The sequence below is a fragment of the Tinamus guttatus genome, unplaced genomic scaffold (genome assembly GCF_059628265.1).
Source record: "Tinamus guttatus ecotype Peru unplaced genomic scaffold, ASM5962826v1 Tinamus_guttatus_pri_ptg000423l, whole genome shotgun sequence".
Taxonomy (NCBI): Eukaryota; Metazoa; Chordata; class Aves; order Tinamiformes; family Tinamidae; genus Tinamus; species Tinamus guttatus.
This window is the reverse complement of record NW_028288957.1, coordinates 3,209,479-3,235,757: the sequence shown is the minus strand read 5'-3', so window position 1 is coordinate 3,235,757 and position 26,279 is coordinate 3,209,479. Positions and strand designations below refer to the sequence as shown.

The window sequence follows — 26,279 nt, the reverse complement described above, 5'->3', positions numbered from 1 at the left end:
ATCGCAAGTGGACTATTCTACTTGCTTTACTACATAAACAGAGCTTTCAAAGTTTTTGGTCTTATTAGATTAAAAACATTTAAGCTTTATTCCATAAGTACGTAAAGATACTCAAGAACTCCAAGTTTTATGATACCCAGTTGACCTACAAAAAGTTCATTTTTAAAAGCAAAGTTATTATTTAGTTAAAACAGCACACAAAAAAAAAAAAAGAAAAGTTACCAATGACAGGCAGATTACTGTTGATTTTGGCTGGCTTCATATAACAGGCAAACTGATTTTGACACGATTCTGCTATACAAGTGTGCAAGCGTGCACATGCGAGTGAGTGTAGCATGGCTAAAGCCTGAAATCACATGCCAACTTAGAGTTGAACAAATGTAATAGTTAATGTATGAGTGCCCAGAAAAGGGCATTGCAAGGCAGAACTGATGCTACGTTACCTCCACTCATGCCTCACACTATGTCACCTTCCTGCTCCATAGCAGGCTCTATGGCAGGAACCTCGGAGTTAACATGCTTAAAGCTATAAAACAGATAGGGGAGGGAACATTTTGTCAAATAGCCAGCTTTAGTTTTTTTCATCTAGGAGTGAATAAAAAGTGAAATAGATACTTAATAATAAAGTATCTTAATGGTTAATATCAAGAAAAGAGAAATAAGACCTAACTTCAATATTAATTTGTATGCATTTAATATGCAGACTAGCAGTCAGAGCTTGACTCCCCTTCTTCGTTGCACAGACTCTTAGGGTGTCATGGACCCTGTTCGTGATACTGCTATAATCACTGTGAAAGAACACCTGTATAAAAGTAGTTGCCTAGTCAGGAGAAAGACTTGATAGAGCAATAGTGGAACAACCCATGGAAAGAAAAGAAAAAAGAACTACGAACCCCAAACAGTACGTTAAGAAACAAGCAATGCTTTGAGGAGAAAGATAACCTAACAGAAGGATATTAAAAAGAAATGTAAATAATGTTCCAGCAACTACAGCAAGGGTGAAAATAAATAAATAAAAGCTTTCTAAGAGCAATCAAACTTGAATTCCGTCCATCCCTGAATAACGGTGATACAACTAAAATAACATCTGCTACAGAGATTCTGTCAGTATTTTAAATAAAAATAAAGCTTTTTTTACAGGGGAAGCTACAAAGAGTCCTTCCTTCTAGAGCTCCCTTCAAGTTTTTCCTCCCTCCTGTAAGAGGCCATGGTAACTGCATTTGACACTTTTATTCTCTTCAATTTAAAATAGTAAGAAACACTGGGTCAGGACAGCATCTGGCGAGTGCCAGCATGATGCCTGTAAGTGACTTGTAGCCTTTCTAGCACCACTGATCTCCAAGAGCTTTACACTTTAAACAATTTTCATGCAGAGGATGAAGTTCTCTGTTACAGAACAGAGCTGAATCCAGTGCCAAGCCCAAGCCCTTCCCATTGTAGGAAAGCAGTTTAATCTGTGGAATTTGCTGCTATTGCCATAGCAAGTTCATCGTCTTAATGTCTGCTAAAAGCAATTGGCTTCTGAAATGATTTTTTAATTACTGCGCTCTTCATCACCATGTGCTGATTTAAATCTAAAAACAAATATAACAAAGCTGTGATCACTCAAAAAGATACAGGATAGTGCTTCTTTCAGTTCTACTTATCAAAACATTCCTAAGCTTGTTAAAGATGAGAGATGAGAACATTGATTCATCCCATAACTGACGCAGGCCTACACAAAAACAGGCTTCCAAACACTACCTTCTATCAGGGAGATGGCAGTTTCAAGACCAATTCATGACTTTTCTGCAGCATGAAAATCTGTTTGCCATGTTTTCTTAACTATCATGTGGGGAGCTATACATAAATACCTTTCTCTGCTTTTCTAACTGATACAAAGCAAGTTTTTAAAAAAAAAAAAAAAAAAACTCTAGCCAAAAAGATTATCACAGCCTAGCCAAAAAGATCATCATAGCCAGATTTGCTTCTTGGAGACCAGTGAAATACACAATAAAAAGTTTTGTTTCTTAAAGAAACATCTAGCCTAGGCCAGCTAAATGGCAAACCCCTTTAAAGCTGCAGCAAATCTCCTGGCCAGAAATAAGCCCCACAGTGCCCTTTCCCATGGCTATACCTGCCCACATGCCTGGCTCACACAGCTTAATGCCCAGCAGGAGCAGGGTCCATTCTGCCACCCAGCAGTGCCTATGGATCCTTACTCTTGCTACTTGCCAGCACCATGACGTCCAGCTCTGAAAGCAATGATTTCCATACACAAAATAACACAATGTTATAGACCAATAGAGAAGAGTTATCTTCAGGATTCCCCCCCACACCAAGTAATTATTTACTTTTTCATTTATTTTTTCATAACTGCCATACACAGAGTCTCCACCTCAAATCCCCAACAGTTTTGCCTGACTTGCAAGAGTCTCTTGCAAGAGACTTGCAGTTAACATGTATTGCACAGGCATAGATGACAGCATCTGCTGACCCTGGTCAGATTTGATTTAGGGAGATGAGACTCAAATCTATTTGGGGTTTTCTTGAACACATGCTTGTTTTTAAACATTACCTGCTACCTTCCATTACAAGTCCCTACATAATTGTCTTGTTCATCCCATTATAGAACTAAAAAACACATGACAAATACAGAGGCTGACACATGTTATACAAAGAGTACCAAAAGGAAAACACTTAAGTGACACATCTTGCCCTTTATGAGCATCATATTACTTGTGACCCAAGTTATATGCAGCCTGGCAAGTGTTATTTGGCTGTTGAGACACTTGACAGTGGGGTGTCATACAGGTTCATACACATGATACAAGACAAAATAAGACCATAGAATATCCTTAAGGTTGGAAGGGACCTCCAGAGGTCACCTAGTCCAACCCCCTGCACACGCAGGGTCACCTAGAGCACGTGGCACAGGACTGCATCCAAGCGGGTTTTGAAGATCTCCAGAGAAGGAGACTCCACAACCTCTCTGGGCAGCCTGTTCCAGTGCTTTGGCACCCTCACTGTTAAGAAATTTTTCCTTAAACTCCTGTGGAACTTTTCGTGCTTCAGTTCGTGGCTATTACCTCTAGCTCTAACGGTGGGACCTTGATTATTTGGTTCCCAGTATTTAAACCTGACAAACACCATTTTGTGCTCAATTACGTTTCCAGAGAGTTCCCTTGACCTGTGTTATCTGACACGGGTTGGGTTGAGCAGTCAGTCCACGCCGAATAACCCTAGCAGATCTCTGCTTTCTTGCATCAGTCACAGGGCACTTCAAGGTGCAAGCATTAACTTGCTCACTGAACCCCAATAGTAAAAATTCAAGATTTCTGGGCATCACCCTCTGCTTGAACCCTGACACATTATTTTGGAAACATCTCTCTATGTAAAGTATAATAAAAGAGTACAAACATTATATGCACTATGATCCTACAGACTCCTTACTATGATGCTTCAGATCCTTACAGACTCCTAAGCAATCTGGGAGATGTTAGTGTCTACCAAAATGTCAAACAGGACAACACAATACACAAGAAATTAAAAATTCAATCACATAACACATGTTCTGAAGGTAGGGTGACAGTGCTGTTTATTGTTTTAGTCAAAAATATTTATGCCACAATAAAAAAGAGAAAAAAAATAGTCTACCTTAATCTAATCCACTGAAGACAGAGCTAGGATTATACAGACTGTAATTTTGGGAACATTAGTGGAACTGTAATTTTGGAAACATTAATGCTAAGTGCTTCCTCCTGCTTTGGCACCTACAACAGATAAAAAGAACACTTGTTCCTCTTCTCACTCATCTCCTATCTCTCATCTTACACAACTCCTTTTAGGTCTTAGTATCAAACACTATTTTTCTGTTGCAGTAGTATCACATCATAACACATTAAGAGTTTGGCTTGAAGGCAGATTTTATAAGAAACTGCTCTGCTATTGCACACATAAGCCTTGACAACATTTTCCTAGCAAAATATTTTCCACAGTGAAATGCAGGTGCAAGAGTAAAAGTCAAGTACAGCACAGGAATCTTTTTCAAGCTAAGGACAAATATAAATCCTTTCAGGTTTAGGTCATATTCTAGTGCATCAAAAATGTTTTTGGGCTGCGTAACTGAAAATGCTTTATCCCTCTGACAAGTTGTTCTTTGTCATAATAAGTCATGGCTATAAACCTGCAAACTCAATCTGTCGCTTTTGGCTCCGAACTAGAACATCAGAAGCATCCAAACCAAGCGGCCAATTTGAAACAGTCTTGGTTTTTGTATGCATCTCTGAACCAGAAAACAAGGTTCTTTCAACAGGGCAGCATTATACCTGAAGAGACAAAGTGCAGCAAATAAAATCCCACATGAACGCCCATATTTCACGGAGCTGTAACACATTACAGGATTTTGGCCTTTTCTCTTGCAAGCTCTAGAGCAGGTCTGCACCAAGACACGTCCTGGTGTTTACCCAGGACACATGGGCAAAATAAAACACGCTACCTTGCATCACTGATGCACGAGCACTGAACCTTCACAGGTGAGCCAAGAACTACATGCTTTGGAGATGAAGCAGCCCAAAATTCTAAGGTGTAGGTCCACAAGCCATTTCACCTAAGAGATGAAGAGGGAGTTCTCAAAAGCGCATGGTTGTAAAACTCCCCTTGTATCAATCTACTGCCAGTGGGATTTTCAATGTCCTGTATCAGAAGCTGCGTAAAGTTTTTAACTCTTCAGGCACTAGATTGCTTTTGCATCTCAGGGCACCCACAGCATCCTAGGAATCAGACAGACCCACTTCGTCACACCTTTGCCAGCTTGCACCTGCAATCAACTGCAAATCTCTGGCATGGTGTGAAGTACTGCAATCAAAAATTTGGCTTGAAAAAGACCTCATTGAAACAGTGCATGATCTATTTACCACCATTTCTGAAAGCTTTGCAGCATTATTTAAAGGTGTGGCTCAAATGAAAAGCAAAATGATAAATTGCATAGATAAGTTGTAAAAAATCTGAAATGTATTTCTGAAGTTCACGCAGGCTGAGGCTCTCAGTTTCTCTGGAAACCAAATAATACAAGCCCACATTTAACACTGAGGAGTAGAATACTAAAAAGGTGGGGCAGATTAAGCAGAACTTCATCAACATATTAAAACAAAAATCAAGTTAACATTTTGAAGCAACTTAGAAACCATAGTTGACCATTTCTTTGAATCATGAACACATTAATTACTAGTGCAACAATCAATAGCTTAGCTAGCCTGAATATGTTAAGAATATGCAGACGAAGAAAAAAAATCTTTAAAAAGCACAACTTTCCAACACATCGATATGTACACTTTTTGCATAGGACTCCAAGGCAAAAAAAGTCCTTGATGCTGCAGTATTAAACACATATCTAAGTATAGCCCACAAGCCAGGCCCTGGCGCAGTGCTGTGGCCCATTCTCTGCTGCTATGTTGCTTGTAGTTGAACAAGAGGCAGTTTTTAATCCAAGATATTTCAATTACTTCCAGATAGTTGGTTGATAAAAGCAAATTTGATATAAGAACTACTCTGTTTTTCAGAAGCATTTGATAAATTTTTAAGAATGATAAAGGTCAATGAAAAAAACATTTAATCCATTTGCAGATAGCAATCTTGCATTTTGGCTTCCTTCCTTCTAAAGGACACACAGCTTTGATGCCCTGAACACAAAATTAGACAACTCTCCAATTTATTTTAAAATCTCTTTAAACTCTCATATGGTAAATCCACTCTGTGTTTGCTTTTAACTGAAACAAACACAGGTTACAAGTTGCAAGAAATACTTAAAATCCTATCAGAACATAAACCAAACATTTTTTTAAGCAAATGCCATGTAACATATACACTTGGCTAGCTCCAGTATTTCCTTCCATTACAGGAATTGCCTCCTAGCAATGCCTCATGGTGACTCTTGCAGACAGCCTCTTCAACACCCATGCTTTTTGCAACTTATGCCTTTTCCCAAATCTAATCCAGTTTAATTCATTTGCCCAGGTGCAGATACTACTGCATTATCACTGTCCTCATCAACTTGTGTAAATCCCTGCTCCAAGGCTCACAGCTGGAGGCTTTCAAGGCTACCCATGCAGAATATGGTAGCTAAGCAGGGTCATCTGTCTTGCTCCACTGAGGTAAGTCCCTTGCTTCTCTAAAAATAGTGGCTCAGCATGGAATACTGCTCATTCTCATTCACATGCTTAATTTGAGCACTTAATTAACTCCTAAACATTTAAATAACTCTGTGGGAGTACTTGCAGGATCAGAAATCTAAATCTATCATGTGGCACACACAGTATCTCTGTCTGTGTCTATAAAAGCCATAATGCTACCACACCATGTTTTCTTCCACCCATTAGACTAGTTACATTTCCGACAAATGCAGCAAGTTACCTCAAATCCCATTAGTTATCCACTTTTACCACATCCTTAGCCTTAAAAATAAATAATAATAATAAAATAATAAAAGTTCTGCAGCTGTAGGAACAGTTCTTGGAAATACAACAGACCCTCCTAAGAACGCAGGACAGCTGGTAGTACGGGCACAAGGCAACCCCTGCCCAAACCCACACATCGCAGCCCTCAAAAGAGCACAGTGTTCAGAGCACGTCAATACGGGCAATGCCACCTGTGCAACAACCGCACGTAGCAGAGGGCTTGCTCTGCTTGCTCCTGACAAACAGCAACGTGTGACTCACCCCACATTTCCCTCACACGCCCGGGGAAAGCCTGGCCAGGCAAGCGACTCGAGTTAAGCACCTTCAGTGCCTCGACATCTCCATGAATACCAGCAACGCTAGCCAGGGAAAGGACTGGTCTTGCGCACACACACAGGCTCTCATTTATCTCCAGAAGAGAGCCAACACAGGGCCTTGCAAGCATCAATCAGCTAGACTGCTGCAAAGCAATTAAAACTAATGCCACGTGCAACACGTCTGCTCTGCCTTTATTAATGAAAGCTGCCTGATCACTCAAATTAAAACAGTCCCTTGAGTGCAGTGGGAACGCAATCAACCTTTGCTGCTGTGCATGTCTGCTTGTAAACATCCTTTAAAGATTTTCAACACCCGCAGTTTCAGAGTAATAGCAAAGTTGTCCTGAAAATTGTTTGTGTCCTTCTGCAGTATTCCCCCTAAAGAAGTGATTAATTTACAACTACGTCAGCACAGTCAGAGCTGTTTCCTTGGTTATTCTGTCTAGCATCCTCTGTTTACACTCAGAGCCTTTTGTGAGTGCAGGTGTATAAATACAATAACTTCAATTAATTGCAATGCTGCCCATAGCATGCCTCTGATCAGAGGCAGTTGCACACCTGCAATAATAAAATACCAAGAGAGATAATGTACAAGTTTTAATCACATGTTGCCGTGTTACATATTACACTGTTTAAAAACATTTCCTTTATTCCAGAACTGTTTGTAAAAGGGTGTTACCAATTAAGCATGAATAGCCTGGGGAGTGATATTACAGATCACACAAATTGGTTATAGTGACTATGTAGAGAAAAGCAGCTTGATAGCAGCTGGTATTTTTCTTAAATGGATAACAATAATAATGATAGGATTTTTTCCATCAGTCTTTGCAAGGAGAAAAGAGCTGAGGTGGTTTAAAACCCCTTGGCAGATAGCATTGTCAAGTGATTCACAATTCAGCATAAAAGTTAAAATGAAAAGAGCATGCAGGGAAAGCAAAATGAAGAGTTACATTAGTGGCAAGATAGTTCCAGAAAAAAAAAAATCCATCTTCTTTTTGGAAATTCAGTGAGACAACCTGTGCCACTACATGCAAACACGTGAACTGACAGAACACACGTAAAGTGGAAACAAGAGGCTAACTTGAAAAGTATCACTTGCCAAACATCTCCCGAGTTTTGCTGAACACTTCTTTCTATCAGCACCAACTACATCGACTGAACTTAAGGAAATATGAGTATGCACTAGAGGACTTTGCTGTAAGTGAGCTACAAGGGAAAAAAAGAAGAACATACTGCAGCATCTGGCCTTATAAAATGCAGTTCCCAAGCTTCACACACAGTGAGTTTCTTGGTTTACTTAGGAAGCTGCAGTGTACCCCTGAGGAAGAGCACAGCTCATCTGGTCATGCTTTGGCGATTCTGCAGACTGCAGTGTGAGGTAGGGACCATAGCAGATGCATCTCTCCACCAGCAGGGAGAATTGCTCTTCCCTGTGCAGGAAGATACATCTGGGCAGTTCTTTGCATCCCACCTGGCTCCTTGGTGGGCACAAAGGCAAGAGCATCACATATTGGCCTTTTGGCTGGTTAACTGGCAGGCCACAAGTTAAAGTGAAATGCACTCTGCCTCTCACTTTCCTGCAGGCATATGGTGAACAGGTACAGGCTGTTAATCCCTACTGGTTGCATACAGAACTTTGCAGATGCACTGAATAAAAGACAAGTCTAAATAATCCAAATGGAAGATATTTTAATGCTTTTAAGACTCAAGATTTATAAATCTCAGCCAAATTCTGCAAGATTCAGTGTCCTTTTCAACTATTACAGTGCCAAATGAAACAAGATTCCAGTAAAGTCCCTATATCTTTTATGTTCCACCATTAAAACATAACTTATGCATGCAGCTTCAATTCTAAACCTACAGCTAACTTTCCTTGAATGGTTTTCCATTGCATAACTCATGACATGGATTCAATAAAAATAAAAGCAGGAGTTGTTCTATCAGAATAACCCATTTGAACAGCAATTCTTGGTCAAAATAAGCAGCTTGCTGCAAACTGCACTAACCAAACAGGTATGTTCAGAGGCGTGTGCTTCTACCCCCTTTCACAAGAACAGACATGCACACAAGCACCAGCCAGCCACCACCTTCCACTGGCCCTTAAGTATAATAAGAGTGGGGAAAAGACGGCTGAAGGAAGAAGAAAAGGGAGTTAAATCTCAAGTGTACCTGACTTGCTCTTTCGCAGGAGTTCAGAACAAAAAAGCAAAATTAATGAGTAGAGAAGCAACTTAAAAATGAACAAGTATGTGATAAAGGTCAAGGAATACTGGCAGCAATAAAAGATGTCAATAAAGCACATCCAGAAACAACCAAAGAAATCAGAATCTGAGAGATTGCAGAAACAAATTGGCAGAGGGAGGGAGGAAGAAAAAACATAAACACACAATGCAGGTGTCAAGTCAAAGCCAAGGTGTTCATTCCCAGATTCATTACTTGGGGAATCATGATGAAAGATGCTCAGGAGCACACTCCTCACATGTTGCTTAACTAACTACTGTACAGTGCATGGAAAAAATCAAGGAAGCAAAAAGCATTTGTGAATTAGCAGCCTGCTTAATTAACACTGATTTGGGTGGGATTTGAGCTGATTTGTCAGTGGAAATCATCTCTACACTGTACAAACAGCTGCTAATAACAAATTACAACTCTACATCAAAAAATAGGAAACTTTTCCAACTTTCCTGTCCCACTAGAGTTATATCATATTTAATACATCATTCCAGCCATAGGTAGACCTGTTGTTCTGTAGTAGACCTGTTCATAGGCGAACCTGATTCAATTTCCTGTGGACATGTCCCCAGGCCACACAGTGGAGAGGACACCTTTGTTAGGGACACCCATGAATTATCCGTCCCACATGACTGGCATTTAGCCACATCCAGATTTAATCAATTCCATGCAATCTGTTCGTATGCACCTAGTGCAGCAACTCTTGAGCAGCTACTAGAGATTTCACTTCATCCAGCACTCAGCACCACTCTACATGCACTCTAGTCTGAGCTATGAGATGCTTTTAAGGTTAACAGAGGCATAGTGTACTAGTGCTGTCAATACCTGCCAAGAGAGGTTGTAACTCTTATCAACAAACAAGAACTTTAACCTTTTAAGGTATGTAATGTAATGTTAATTTGTAACACAGAAAATCATCATGCTTTCCCAGGAATGTTTCTTTTTACTCCTATCATTTGTGGAGAAAGTCTTACCATGAGTTAATTGGTGTCAGTGCCTAGAACTTGCATCAAAGAAAAGGAACTTAAATTTAAAAATAGTGGTTTTTAAAAAAAACTCATGCAATATTGTCAATCATACCATCTAGCAGATTTAGTGACAACTTGCCACTTAGGCAATACATGTGGCAACTAAAGGTATGGGGGTTTTTTGTTTTTAGGTTTTTTTTTTTTTTTTTTTTTAACATTGCCAACTTTCTCCTCTCTTTCTTTCAGGACCTCAGAATTATCTTTACTGCTACCAGTAACCAAGCAGCATTTATCAATTAATTTCAGCAGCCATTGTGGTGCCAATCCAGATAGGCTAGTTAAATTCATCAGAAGTGTTTTAACCTTCACAGGAATCAACAGATAAATATTACATAGATCTGAAAGAGGATGACTGAGCCACCTTCTTTCCAGGACATTCTTCAATACCGCCTCCTATCTTCACTGTCACAGAAGAGTACATTTATCCCATTGTTTTTTGTAGTCAAAAAACAACTTGAATTATATTTTGCTTCATTATTCATGATGTACTCATATGTAATCTTACTTCTTCCATAAACCAATGGAACATGCTTTCTTCTTTGCCTTTGGCTATTCATTTCTAAACCACGTCAGCCTTCCTCTGACACACTGATGGCTTTAATTACAGATTTTGCTCCCCATCTTCACAGTTCCAAATTCAGAAGACACTCCCTATGCCCCAAAAGCCCTCAGATAACAAATTAGGCTACCTTGTTAGTATCAAGCCAGAGCATGGCAAGAGGCCTCAATAAATGCCAGGGCCTCTTCTAACTACTATTTGCATTATAGACACTTCTCCAGATGCCAAAGCAAAGCAGTGGTGTGTTTGCAAATATTCCTCGAGTTTCTCTAACCTCTTTCCACATTCAAGCAAATTCCAGAGGCTAACTTTCATAGAGGTTAGCTACAATAAGACAATCTCTCCCTGACTTTTGCATGGAAGCATCCCCAGTCACAACAGTAGCTCATCTAGCCCTGTAAAGTAGTCATGTGTTCCACTGGCAAAATGTCTGGTCATGTTGATCAAAAGAGAAGGAATAATTTTTTTGAAGATACTTACACACAAAAGAATTCAGGGCATGTAAACACTGAGTTACAGAAAAGGGTACTTGTGAATATCCCCAATTCCATATCACACTAGAAGCATAATGAAATTCAGATATAACTGAGGGGAAAAAATGTGATGTGAAAGGCAAGGCAGCATGGCAAAAGCATTTACACATTTGCACGGAGAGTAAGTGCAAACAAAATACAGCATGCCAGGAAGATGCTGCACACAAAGATGCTGCAGCTACCCAGTCACAAGCATGAAGTAGTCAGGCCAAGCATTAGACTTCCCCAACTTATCTCCCAGCCTTTCCAGGTCAAAACTCCCATATCTCTTATCGTGTTTGGATCCTTCTCCCACTGACATTGCAAGCAAATGCATCTACAGTTGACATCCTGTTCAGGCTTCCTGAAGGGCTGCCAAACTCATTACTAAACATGTGAGGCATTAAGACACTTCTGACAGTTTCTGAAATTCCAGGCCTGGGAGCACCATATCTAAGCAAGAGCCAAAAATTGTTCAACTCATTTTCTGATATCAGAAGCATTCCCCAAAGAAGTACTCAGCTATAACTTATAGCATGCTATAATAATTCCTTTGCAGTTCTCAGATATTGACCAAGCATTAGAATTGTGGCCTACAGAAATATAGAAATCCCTAAGCCTACCTAACAAGTATTAGCCTCACAGATGAAATAAGCCTTTGAGCTGACTATTATCATTTAGGAATGAGAGCTTTAGGCAATGACACGCATTCTGGGCAATTGCAACTGCTTCAACGTCAGCCCTATTTGTCTAAATCAATTGTTTTCATACAAGTTTCAGACTGTTACTTCAAAACTAGCCTAAAAAAATACCGTGCCAGTTGTTACAGAACAGTATCACCTACTTAAAATCTAAAGAACTCAGCTTTTTCCAAGCATTTTATCCTGATATAGTGTAGGCACTTCTAGTATATAGCTTTCCAGTTAGTAAACAAAATCATAATTCTAAAATGATATAATTTTAGCCAGTTTAAAATACTACAACTCAAATAAATTGGGGATAGAGGAAAAATAATTACGAAAATTGGCTTACAGTTGAAGGCAGAGACTAGTTTTCCCTGTCTTGCTAGAAAAAAAGCATAATATTAATGCTACAGACAAATTATTTTGTCAAGCAATTCAAACACAATTTAAAAGCATTTGGAAATGAAAGATTTACATGCTAAATTCTGAAGATTAAATTCCCCTCAATTACCTTGCTGAAAATGGCAACACCACACACAAGCACTTTTCTTGAAAATACAGTCCTAGCTTGGATTCAGAGAGAGCAATAGCAGAAGCAACAAAGCTATTTGAGAGGACATTGCTAGAGCACTAGAGAAAAATACTCCTCACTTCTCTGTACACAGAGATTTAAGTTCAACAGGGCTCCCAGATCATCTGCTATATACTCTTGTCAACTACAGTATGAGACTTTTACCCATATACCCTAGCTGTGCTTTTCCTCTTTGTTTTTATTCCAAACAGTTGTAATGCTTTTGTTGCTTCATCATAGCATTCTTATTTTTTCTACTATGCATCTTAAAGGCCCACATGCCTAGTCCAAAAACCTAAGGCTTGGTTTAAAAAAGAGCATGTATGTTGCTTAACCTTGGATATACACACAGTATTGTCATTTGCCTTTTTTCCAGCAGATCTAATTCTGTAATAATCAAATACCTCCACAGCTGGAGTGCAGAGAACTATGTGTTTAGGGTGCCTGTGGGGCATATATTGTCTCAAGCCTCCACACAGACTAATACACTGAGTCTCCACCTGGATGTTACTGTATGGTTTGGTATACATATATTTCAAATGTGTGCCAACCCAAGCCGACAGTTTCCATCAGTTCTGCTCTCCTTTACAGGAGTGTAACCAGAGAATAATTTGGCATTTTTAGTCTGCCACTTGGAGTTTGAAGCAATGCATCAGAATATCCCAGAACAGAGCTAAATCCTAGGAAGATGCACTAGACAGGCATGCTACAAGTGAGGCCAAAAGCTTGCCTCGCTACATTAAAAGACACACTGTATGATAGGCACATGAAAAGAGATGCAATCCCTTTTCTAGTAGGCAATGTTAACTGAACAGACAAACCAGTTCTTGGGTCAGGAAGCACTGCCTAGCCTTAAAGGTACATTTATTCAGTATGAACAGCATCACAGGTTACTATAACATTGCAAGAACACATCCCAGGTGGCTCCCAGCCCCCCAACAAGACCACAAACATCTAACAAAGCTTTATACCTAACCAATATTTCCTAACAGGAAATGCAATCCTCAAGCAGAAGATTTGCACTCCCAAGAAACTCAGGGCTTGGGCAGCCAAGACAGCTAGAGATTGAAATGCTGAAGCAAGTAGCCTTGGCCAAATCTCTAGCTTTTGTACATTTCTCTGTAAAAGATGCTCCCTCACCACAACAGACTTCATGACAGCATCTTTTTTCACAATGTGCTGCTGCGCTTTTTGGAAGCAGCTGGGCAGAAAATTCTGCCTGGTCCTCAGCATGGGCCTGCGGGTCTTGCTTGACTTTGCCACTGCTTTACAAGAGATTGCAATACTTGATAGACTTCAAAGCAGGGAAGCTGCTTTGCGTTTTTTCAGTTTGGTTAATACAGAGCAGCTAAGTTTCAGCTCTTTGAAGATGCGAGTGCACATGGCACGTTGGCGGGAAGAAGCTGGAAGAAGCAGACATTTGAGCATCCCTGCCTTAGGCAAAGTTATGTCAAAAAGAAATAGATAGCAAATTCTTTTAAAACCATGTCTCTTTTCTCAGTATTTAGCTGATCTTAACTAGAGTTCAGAGTTTTTTAAACTCCATCTTGTCCAAGAGAAATTTGAAACAGTAGATTATGAATTGTAAGCATTTATAGACAAATCCATTCCTTGGACTCCTGTTTCTTTTGCTTGAAGACTACTAGCAAAATAACAATCTCTGAAAATGAGTATCTTTCAGCAGCTACTTAAACACATTTATTTTTCCAAATATTTTTCCTGAACTATTCAGAGGTTATAAAGGAATTAAAAAACAAAGGAGGTGATGGGGGAGGTAGTTCATTCTCCAGTAGAGAACATTGACTATCCCAACACATTTCCAACTACTAATAAGTGCAGGGTCCTGAGATTTAATTCGTTCTACTTTATATCAGTGGGATCATTTACAACACTGAAATACAAAGCAGTACCAAAAACAAACAAAAACAAATAAAACCTAGCATCTAACACATTCCAGGACGGCTGGCACCATTCTTTCCTCAAAAAACTTAAATCTGGGCTTTCTACCACTTAAAAGCAAACCCACCTTAGCCATTTGCTGTTCAGCCTCACCTTCCGCAGCCATGCTGTGCTGCAGTTGCATGGGAAGAACACTTTGGGATTTCAGTCTCTGCTTCAAAAGGCTGACACTGGATTCCTTCCTAAGCCACAGGAAAGTAGCCTTGGGACAAATACTGGCATCCAGGATAGCCACTGCTTCCAGGCAGGCATCCTGACTAATGGGCTAATGACTCACCCTCATGCTCTTGGTCCAAAAGTAATCATTTTATACATTAAATAGGCCCATTTCAGCAGAGGACAAAGATTCATCCATTCCATCCCGGAGCAGCTGGTAGGTGGCCATTTTTCTTGCATTTCCCAGAGCTGCGCTGTAAATATCCCTACACAGGGGCAGCTTAGTGGCACCTCTAACACTCTGCCTTAGTGTTACAGCCTGGCACTCCAAATACCAATATCAGCCCTTTCTCTGGTGGAAAACTTGAACAAGGATGGCTGCAGGATTTTTTCCTGCTTGTCAGAGTTCACCCGTACAGCTTAAATAAGCAGGTGCTCAAGGGCTCTCAATCTTAAGGGGAGAGAGGCCCCTCCTGGTTACATCAGGTAAAGCACCTAACCCGCAAAGCAAAATCCATCTCTTCAATATTCTCCTCATTTCAGACACCACTCTTGATTGCTGGCTTTAGTTGTGCCAGCACCAGAACCACAAAAACACAATTATTAACTGCTATTCCCTCAAATTATTCAATCAGATGAGAAGCTTAAAGCACCATAAGGCAAAATCTTTTTTGCAAATAAGGAAAGTGAATTGAGTTGTATCATCCTTCCTTCACTAGCACACATGGACTGATGTCACCCAAAGATGAACACTGTGTGCATTCCCAGTTGAAAAACATGCATTGTTGAAACATTGTTTTAAGAACACTATGGTAGAAGTTAAGAGACGCTTTTGAAGAAAATGCCATTTTCCAACTCTGTCATTCTGAAGGACAGAAAGAACCAATGAAATTGCATGCATTTTGAGATGATCTAATATACCAAAACTCATTTGGTATATAACATTGACTGGAAAAAAAAATAACATATAGTCTCAAGTTCCTTCAAGATCTCACAAAAAATACACACACACACACCCTCATTGCAAAGAACAGATGGCATTTTGCGCTTCTATCTGCCACTCAGAGTCCACGGTTCACTGTCTTTTATCATCTCATTTCTTTGTTCTTATTAAGAAAAACTCCCTAATGAGAGAGTCCTTGTGTGTGTGTGTGTGTGTGTGTGTGTGTGTGTGTGTGTGAGAGAGAGAGAGAGAGAGAGAGAAGTACAGTGTATTTTAAATACCACCAGTCTTACAGCTATTTCTTTTCCCATCAATTTTCACTTGACATTAGATGAGCTGCTAAGCACAGAAAAGTTTCTATCTGCTTCACAGTCTAAAAGAAGAAATAAATGCTATGCCTCCAGCCTACCCAAAACAATTTTTCGGCCACACTTACTCAGCTTCTCTTTAGTAAAGGAAACCTTAGTGTTGTACCTACTTTAGTTGATAAGGCTATTTAATTTAAGCACAAATAAACAAATAAACAAAAGGGGGTAGAGAAACATCCTGACATTCCTCACGAATGCTCTGATCATATTGGCTGGTTTCTTGCTGTTGCATTTCAACTACACTTGGAAGTATTTTGCTACAGCTAAAAGTACACCCTTACTAATATTTGCATAAGTGGATATTGCATTTTCAACAATAAAATAAGTCTGCATAATTGTCATGTGATACAGCTGTTGGAGTAAAATGTGTGATGAAAAGGTCTGTGAACTAAGTCTAAAAAATAAATGTTCCTGAGCACTGACAGAGCAACCTTTAACATAAGATCAGAATTAAGAAAGCTAATAGCAAACAGGCAGCCAGACACAGCAGCCAGTGACACAACTGTGGAGCCAAAATGTAGCAGCGGAAAAATATATTACAGCCACTAGTTTGTTTTAACTCATTTCAATAACCTTGAAGCTATACATTGTGCAAGACCAATAGCGTACAGTTTGCCTAACGACTCAGTTTAAATCAGTAACACTGACAAAGTATTTTCATTGGGGGAACCCTGTTGGTTATGAATATTAGCACTTAGAGATGTTTCCAAAACCATTAAAGGCAAGTTTGTTTCACAAACACATAATAAGAGTCATTTACCAGCTCACTCGTGTTTCTGTGTATATTGATTCAGGCAAACCATTGCTGCAGGAACAGCAAGAGCCTATTCTCTAGCCTTTGGTAAAGGACTTGCACTGTTTTACTTGGATGGAAGGGATGATTATGGATTGGTGGAGTCCTTTCAATCCCTTTGCATTGGAGAGCAGCATCATGGCATCACAGAAGCACTGAACTCGCCATGAAATTAGAGTTCTGTGGAAAGCACATGCTGCGGTGTGCACACTGTAACTGGTATGAGATTGTAAAAGCTTGGGGAAGTGAGAGGTAGGAGTAAGAAAAAAAGCTAACACACTCCACTTGAACTTCCTCTCTGAGAGACTTTTGGAACTATCAGCTCTCCCAAAGGCTTTTGGAAATGGATGTAAAATCATCCACGTAAAGTAGACCACTTGCAACCATGTCCAAGAGACCCTTTTAAGACTCTTCCTAAGTGATAGTTCTCATGAACTTAAGAGTACTCAGCCTCAGGTAGCTTCTGTTCAGAGTGCACTGCCACAGCAGTCTCCCTGACTCCAAGGAAACACTACAAGGAACCAAGACTAGCAGACCCTGTATACAGGAAAAACTCTGGACTACATGACTCAGCTCCATCCTTAAAGCCTAACTACAGTTTTTTCCTTTTCTCAAACGCTGTCTCTGTTCTGTCACTATATTCCCTGTTTTTCTTGCACATCCTTGACTTGCATTTGAACCAAGAACAAGACTGTCAAAAATGAAAAGAAATCAAACTGTCTCATGTACACACTGAAACTCTATACAGTCAGGACTCTACTTTTGGACACGAATGGTTAGAGCACGCTTGGCCAGACGAGATCCATTTAGTCACAGCAGCACAGAGGTCATACTAATGAGGGTGCCCTTGCCAGCAAACGCCAACCCGGTGTGCACCAACACATGTCTGCAGCACACAGACATTCCCTGCAGGCACTTACTTTTTGGAGACAGGTGCCGGCAGCCCTGCAGCCTCCTCCACACGGGCCTCGAAGTCCTCCCGCCGCAGCACGTCGCCAGAGCCACGGAAGCCCAGCTCCACCAGCTGCCGTGCCACCGCCTCGCTCTGTGGGAAGGCAAAGCCAGGTGAGGACACCCCGTTAGAGACGAGCCCCCCTTGCCCACACCCCCTGAGCCTGGGATAGCAGCAGCCCCACAACGCCACCGCAACCACGAGCGTGTGTCGCCACCCAGTGACACGGTTCAATGCTTCCATAGCCCTGGCATGCCCACAACACACCTGGTAGCAGGGAAGACAGCCTAGCTAGCAGCTAAAAACCTGCAGCTTCCTTCCAGTTCTTACTCCACCTGCATCACACCTAGGCCCTCGGAAAGCACCTGCACCCCTCTGCACTTGTATTCACACAGGTTTCTCTCCCCTTAAACTACCAATTTGTACCATTTGAACATGGTTTCCAGCTAGACGTTTTAAATAACACTTGCACCCAAGAGTAGCACTGATGAGTTCAGCACAGAGGCAGCAGAGTGAGGTATTTCCTTTTGAAGTAGGGGCACCTGATAAGCCCTACCAGGCAAAGTGCCACGGGAAATACCACACATGAATTCTGCTCAGGCCAACTCCTCAGAGGGTGTCAGGATGCCACCAGACTCTCTCCTGAGTTATACAAGCCAAATGAGGATGGGTAACTGCCTTTGAAAGCAAAGCTAGAAACAACAACAGTCACTTTTAACACCACCTTCCTTCTAAGAAAGTCTTCTGTGACTTTCCCCAAAGCGCTTTCAGCTGAGCACTGGCTAACACTGCACATTCATAGCATTTTTAGAGGTCAAAATCCCCTCCATCAATAAATACCCTTCCAGTATCACCAATACGTGAATTCTTGAACCACACACCTCCTTGGAACAACTCACCCTAAACATCACCCTTTGTATATGCTGGAAATGTGCAAGATCTTATTCCTTATTCCAACAATTTAGCTGCATGTGTTGCCTTTGCATGTTAAAGCCAGCCCCTCTGCCTTTGGCTCCTTTTATGTAGCCAAATTGGGGTGTTTGGTGTGTGGATGTGAACAGTAAACCACACACAACAAACTCTTGCTCACAAAAGGCTTTCTGTCCCAGTCCTGAATTTTAGGGTCACTTCATTTTAGGTTCACTCTTCTTCCTAGCCCTGCCTGATGAGCTGAGCTCAAGCCTGGGGCAACCCTGGCATGCCTCCTACTCCATGACGGCATTTCTGGCAAGCTTCAGTACTGTTCTCAGAGTTTATCCTCACACAAAAGCTGCGCTACCTTCCTCTGGCACAGCCAGTTTGCATCGAGAGACACCAGCTATCAGTAACACAGTTAATTCCCTAAGGGTGGGGGGTTTTACTAGTGAGAACGCTTCAGATAAGGGGTACTGGAAGTATCACAGGGTAAAACGTGTCCAGCTCCTCCCCGGCCGGGGCCTGGCGCCGCCTCACCGCAGGCCCGGGGCGGGAAGGGACAACATTGGGCTTCCCGGAGGGGCATCTGGGGATGGCCAGGGGGCTTCCTCCCCACTTCCGCGCTGACCTCCAGGTAATACAGGTCCTGCGCCGTCACCTGCGACTCCAGGTACTCCTCGTAGGTGCCGAAACGCTCCGCCAGCGACTGCGCCGCAGCGGCCGCCGCCATCCTGCCGCGCGCGCGGCCTTAGCAACGGCCCCGGGGCGGGGCCGTTCCAACGGTTTTAACGGCACGCGCCTGCCCAGCGGGCCAATGAGCGCGCGGGGCGCGGCCGCGGGGGGCGGCGCGGCCGTTGGCGGTTTGTCCTGCGCCACCGGGGTGGCCGTTGCCCGCGGCCGGGCCGGGCGGGAGCGCCTCGGCACAAACGGCCCCCTCTTTGTTTTGCGACCGTTGTCTTTTCTCTTATTATTATTATTTGCTGGCGTTCGTTCTATAAGTGCTGGTCCTCAAATAGTGGAATAGTGGAAAGTATTTTTTAAAAATCATCACCTAGGTGAGAAGTTTGCCAAACAATTAGAAATACTGAGGCCTGGCAGCAGGCCACGCTTACACAAGGTCGTGTAGGAGAGTAGGGGCCCAAAGGCTGGCTGTGAGGGGGGCAATGTCACTCAGAAAGGGTTGTGAAGACTACCGTGAGAAGAAATTCCCCCCAGTCTGGCATTTTGAACAAGGTCCTGCGTGGAAACACTGTGTAAGGAATGACAAGGGCAACAGAAACAGGAAAAAAAAGTCTCAGAAAAATAACAGCTAAAAGATTTTTTCCCATCTTTCTTGGAGGTTTCTATTATTAGTAAGAGAAGTTGTGATCTTTATTAGTACGGCGGCAGTTCATGTTTCAGCATAGGGGCAGATTAATGTCCCCGGAAGCGCCTCCGTGAGCGGCCGGGAGCGCTGTGCCCGCGCCGTCTCCCAGAGCAGCGCAGCACTTGGCCTCAGAGTTGTTGTTTTTCGGTTAGCTCTTCCCTGGAGAAAAACAGAGGTAAATGTGCAGCTGCAGCCTCCCAATAGCCATGGCGAATGCAAAAGCAAATTGGAAAAGCCGATTAATCCTTTACCCTCCTTGTCTTCCTCCCCATCAGTACAAGCAGTTGCAGTTTAAACTCCCCCAGGCCAGAAGACTTTGCACCTTTTCTTCTTTTTTTAAGGTCATGGAGTAGTTGTTTTAGGCCGCTGTTCTAAGCGCAAACATTTTGGCTGTCCCATTTTTGAGGGAGGAAAATGAACTCCTTTAGTCCAGGTTCAGAATTTTAAAACATGAGATCTGCAACTGAACCCCAACCTCAAGTCTTCTGCATTTTGCATGAAAACATGAAGCATCCCAAGTGACACAGAAACGGGAACCATGGTGTGTGCACAGCATCTCATTTACACCCTACACAAATGAAGGGCCAAGCTGGAAAACTGACGTATCTCCCCAGCTTCCCCAGGCCCCCAAAGCTACTCAGCGCTGCGAACTTGTTTCCTCTTCCAACCATCTCACCTCCATCTTCACAGGTGTCTACCCACCATTTTCTTGCTGTCTTCTCAGTTCTGCGCAGCTCAGGTGATGATAAAAGGACAAGCTAAACTGCTGGAGAGGCACCACTTGGCTCCATGCTGCATTTCCTGCCACAGACTGCCTGGCATCCAACAGCTCACAGAGAATTTGCTTGAACACGGCTTGCAGTTTTTGGTATCAAGTACTGCGCAAGTGTGTGATCCAGCTCTTAATTCCACACATACTTGTGCCTACTTTGAAGTCCATAATTGTTTGGAAAAGAATTAATTAATTCACTTCATTTGCTTTCCAGCTTTGTTTCCAGTTTTGTTTTATGTCATTTTACCATACCACAATATTAACTTAGAGATAATGGGAAGAGGAAAAAATTGAAAAAGAAAAAAAGGAGAAAAAAAAAAGAGAGGAGAGGAAAAGGAAAGAAAGGCCAATAACCTTAGGCGAATGTCCAAATTCTTTAAATATGAGGTGTTTAAACCAGTGTTCCCCTGTACTGGATAATAACTTCAATTTGCAGTTATTCCCTTGGGGGAGGTAACATGTTAATGGTGTGCCCTGCGGCTCAGACCAGCTCCACATGCTCATAGGGATTAATGGGCAGTCGCGTGTTGAGGTAAAACACCAGCTTTGTAGTGCAAAAGGGGAGCTCAGTAATTCATGGAGAATTAAAGAGGAAATTGATGTCAATATCTCCCAACCTTGTGATTTTAAGTGAAAGCAAGATCTTGAGTCTCTCCCCATGTAATACTTACCCCAGTCCATGTCCAATGATCAAAAATTATTCTGAAGCAAATCCAAGGTGAGGGGTAAATTTGATATGATGAGCTGCACACAAGTGGAGAGACGAACAAGAGGCATAAAGCCTTGTGCCCATCCGCACGCCCTGCAAATAGTTAACTTTATACATCTGTCTGAAGGGCAGGGGGGGCAGACCCAGGATGTCTGGCTTCCATTTTACAGGGCCGTTGAGATGTTGCCCACTGCAATGCTTATATCAGACCTACTGCAAAGCTGATTGTTGATTAAAATTGAATCACGGGCTTCTGGTCCATCACTGAAGGAAATCCAGCAGTCTGTCCTGATTACGTTAATGAAAAAACACTCATTCGGCTTCACTTGCCTGGCTATAACAACCGAAGGAAACAAGACGATGCCTCCTGTCTCACTTCTCAGAGCTGCCTGGGTAGAGCTGTCTGTGACTCCAGAAGACAACACCAACATCTCTGCAGGGCAGGAGAGTCTGAAGAGCCCTCCTTTACTCAGCAGAGCAACCCTCGAGTCGCAGCTAGGGTCCACACTGCGGCCTGGCAGCCAGAGTTCCCGTCCTAGTTTCTGGCCAAAAGTTTACCAAATCTTCTTATTCCTGCAAGTGGTTACCCTGTCTTTACCTTCAAAATAATGGATTTTTATGTCCTAAAAAATAATAGGCACCTAGACTTCTTACTAACTTATGCAGCACCCACTATTTAATTTTCATACAATGTTAATCAAATAAGTGTCAGCAGGTTCTTACCCCGCTGCACAGGAAGATTTAATGGCAATAGGAAAAGCTTCTGTGTAAGATAAGTACAAAAAACTGTTTAAGATTCTAACAATTAGTCCTGTTGAGTTTGAAGCCCAAATGGTAAATCCTTTCAAATGAAATATGAGAGGCTGACATAATAATTCGTGTATTTGGACTAAGAAGCAGGAGTCTGTGCCTTTTTTCTTTTCCTGGACTGTCACCGCAATTTTTCCTCCCTTAAGTCAAAATACCAAGGATATCATTTGCAAAGTTGATTTCGTAAGTATAAGACTCTGAACATTTTGGAAGCCTAAGTTCTGCAAACAACCATGAAATAAGAAGAGAAACATTGCATCATTTCATACATTCTCTGAAAAAAAAAAACCCTTCTTTGCTGAAATCCAGTAGAGGTTCCCCTTTGAAGCAAGGGCACGAAAGAGTATGTGTATTTTCTTAGCTGGTTTTGAGCTTCTCATCGTGTTCAAAAGGCAAATGGCAAATCCGGTATGACCTCAGTTCTGCTGACAAACAAACAAAAATTAGCTCAAAAGGTTTAAATGTAATGAAAAACTCTAAATAAAAGTGACACTGAGCACACCTTTGAAACACAAGAAATGTAGTGCACTGAGAAAGTCAACCTGATTGCTTCAAAATGTCTCAAATTATCTACAGGCACAAATTCCCCCACCAAGGAGTTAAACAAATGTTTTTGTCTCCTCTTAAATTCATTCCCATTTCAGGATTTAAGGGGTTTCCTCACATTTTCTCCAACCATTAAAATAATCAAGCCACTAAAACGCTTTCGTCCTTACTTCCTTGACTGTTGTAATCCCCTTTGAATCAGAATTCTGAAACTAATTTTAATTCAATGCAAGATACTTACCCAATTTTTTCGTGCTGTCAGTCTTCTTACATTAAGCGAACCCATTTAATTTCGATGGTGAAATATAGCCAGATGGCAACATGAGAGAATTTTAAGTCCACTTGATTTACAGTGATTCGAATTAGTCTTTCCTCTCATGTTGTCACCAAGCTGCTGCTTGTCACAGCATTAGCTCTTAACTATCCCAGTTGTGTTGCAACCATTCCGGTAGTGCCGAAGTAACCAACACCAAGTGGAGGTTCAGCAGCGCCGAGTGACCTGCTCCAAGGGCTGATACACCTTAGCTGCGTGATAGATCAGCTTGTCACCTGGCAAGGGCAGGAGGGGAAAAACACTGCTTCCCTCCCAGGAGAGAGAAGTCGAAGGATGGGCTGAGGCACATTAAGAGCAGAGGCTCCATGGCAAAGGGTGAGGAGCTCATGGTTTTAGGAAAGGCTGGAGATGCTGCTGGGGCCGCAGCCACCTCACCCCGGAGAGGCACCACTGCGGCAGGGGGCCAGGGCGCCCTCTCCTCCGCAGCAGCCCAGGTGGTGGCGGCGGCTTGAAAACGGGGACTGCCAAGCAAAAGAGAGACTGCGTTAGAGGGGAAGAAAGCAGCGTGCTAATGAAGGCGACAGACCTCCTGGCTCTTTCCCTTGCTGCCGGGTGGTGATACGGGTACAGCACCTCTTGTATTGAGCAGGACAGGGCCTTTCTCTTGGCCGTTGTAGGCGCAACTCCTGTCCTGGTACGGGAGGCACCTGGAAAAGTCAGGACGTACGGGTGCGTGCCTGCATGGCTACACAGGTGCTCTTCCATCCACAAAAGGGCAAATCAAGCAGCACATTAGACAGAGTCTTTCCAACCCAACAGAGGTAGAGGACAAACGGCCATGAGGCCGCTCAATACTGCAGAGTGGAGAAGTCATCTTTCCCAGTATCAGCTCTGGAGGGGGAGAGCAACAGCTCCCAGCCCCTCTCCTCAGATGAGCAGCAATAGCCCCACGCTGGCAACTGTCCAGCCCTGCAAATCCCCCACTGCCACCAAAGCCCAGCGCAAGGGCGGCTCGGCCACCTGCGCCTCGCAGGCGCCTGTCCCGGCCCGCGCCCCACGGCCGACACGCAGAGCAGCTTTTGCGAAGGAATACGCCGCACAACGCCGGCTGCTTACCGGCGAGAATTGTTTTCTGTGTTCTATAAAAGCAAGCCAAACAGGGCTCTAGCCTTTCCTTAGAGGAAACGATGCCCGCGAAGTAACAACTCTTTGTTCACGAGCGCGTTCGCTGCCGAGGGAGGTCTCGTTATAGACGCCCAGCGTAATTCCCCACGCACCGCGTGCCCCAGCCACTTAGGGCTGAGGCAGGCACTGTATTGCGCGTCTTCTGCAAATGTTTTCCTTCAATTAGTTAATTTAGGTGGCCCTATGCTTCACTGAGCATTAATTACACCTAATTGTGCCTGGCTGCGAAACGGCAGATAAGGAGCCTTATTTGAATTTTTTAAATCTATAGTTGGGCTTTCACAGTTGAAATCGCTGGGCACTGGCGTGCATAATGCACCGTTGTTCTGCTTTAACTTTGCTGTTGTTAATCAAGTCCAAACAACTGCACGAGATAAGTGATTGGGAGGTTTGTCTCGGCGCAAAATATGTGGAGCATGTAATACAAAGGCAGCATGTGCACTAATTTTGCTTCACTCCGTCCTGTCAACGATATCATGCCTGCCAAAGCCTCTTACAAAAACATGTGTAGTGGCTAATTTAGCAACGTTCATCTTTCACGTTCAGGAAAAAAAACCTAAGAGAGCAGCCAGACGACAAGAGATTCCACAACCATGTTTTAAAATGAATTCATGATTGTATTTTATTCCGGTATCACCATCCATTCCAGTACGTATATTGTACGCCCTTATACAAAATCATTTACTTCCCCTATTAAAAATAGCAGCAGTTACCATGTGTGCCCAGTTTCCCCACCAAAAGGGATGGGTACAGTCGCGCAGAGGCCATTCGGGATGATGATGGGTGAAAGAGATGCTTCAAGTGGAAACAACAATTTGCAGGATTATCACATTTTGGTACAATGCTAGACAGCACTGCCTGCCTTAGTTATTGCTGATCTGCAACTAAAATGCTGGCACAGCTAATTTCGGTATGGACACAACTATTGCAAGCCAGGCTAGACTTCTGTTAAGGCTTAACTGGTGAGGCTCGACTCTACTATTTTCTTTACATACCCAACACAACTAAATGCTGATCAAACCTTTATATGCGAAATTACTTCATCGACAACAACATGCCTGAAAAACTAGTCAAGAGTAAAAGCCATTTGACTGCCTCAGTGGGAAAAAAAAAAAAAAAACTTCCAAGATTCAAGTAGCTACAACATTGTTTATTGCCATCTTGCCACGTTCACTATAAAACTTATTTTTCCATAAGTGGATCATGAATGCTGATGCAATAAAAAAATAAATAAATCCTGTAAACCACAAGAAGTAACGCACCGCAGAGCTGCCCCCACGCCGGGAGAGAGCGAGCCCCGCGCTAACCCGCACCGCTCCGCTGGGAGCCGGGATCAGGGCGGATGGCGGCAGCGCTGGCCCTTGGCTGCCGGAATGGCGGGAGCCTTCCCTGTGGAGCGGGAGCCCTGGAGAGCGTTTATTTCCCTGGTGCAGGGACCAGAGCTACGCTGGGGGCTGCAGCCCTGCGGGCTGTTACTCGATACAGCACCTCGGCTCCCTCCTGCTCCTCCCGGAGCGCAGCTCCCTCCCTGTGGACCGATAATAGCAGGAATGCTACAGGGTCATGACAGAGGTATTTTAAACACAGACTTCCCAGGGATATTTTGATGGACAGAGTAAGACTTAGTCTTCCAGCTGTTCAAGAAAGAGTAGGAGAGACAAGAGGAGGGTCAGGGTTGCTTGCCTAGAAAAAAAATCTTTCCCCAAACTTGAAACCTCTGGGAAAAATAGTAAAAATCAAAATGGAAAAAGTATTGCCAAAGAGGTTTAGATGCCCTTCAGCACCACCAATGTCACCTGTAAGGCAAACATTTTGGGTTTGGTTTTGTTATTGTGCTCTGGGAGAAGTTGATTTGTAGGAGTAGGGAAACTAGATTTTTAAAACAACCTGAATCTACCAGGACTGAGGTATGGTCAGAAGTTAAAAGTGCAGCAAAGAAGAGTAGATGCAAGGAAGGAAAAAAAAATGCCTGGAATATGTCAACAGTGAACACAATTCTTGTATGAAAATGATTGTCACAAGTGTCATCAGCTAAAATAAGATAAGAAAATAGGTTTGCCATAGAGGTATCTTTCTGCTCCTTTCAGCAACAAAATTCACCAAAAGTTCATAAAATATTTTCTTTACATCACAAGTCAGTTCTTTGGAAAGCAAAAGTTAAACAGTCCCAGCCCGTGCTTCCACAGGTATGGTAC

General features: G+C 42.6%; 1 protein-coding gene across 1 annotated transcript in view; it reads right to left on the bottom strand.

Moving 5' to 3' along the window:
- CFAP299 (cilia and flagella associated protein 299) overlaps nt 1-19,152 on the bottom strand; it is a 169,241-nt gene extending 150,089 nt beyond the window's left edge. Inside the window, exons 1-2 of the mRNA XM_088531504.1 lie at nt 19,051-19,152; nt 17,476-17,600 (exon numbers count right to left, since the gene is read on the bottom strand). Coding sequence (XP_088387630.1) covers nt 17,476-17,600; nt 19,051-19,152 — 227 coding nt within the window. The remainder of the gene's footprint in view (nt 1-17,475; nt 17,601-19,050) is intronic.
- Between the last annotated feature and the right edge of the window lie 7,127 nt (nt 19,153-26,279).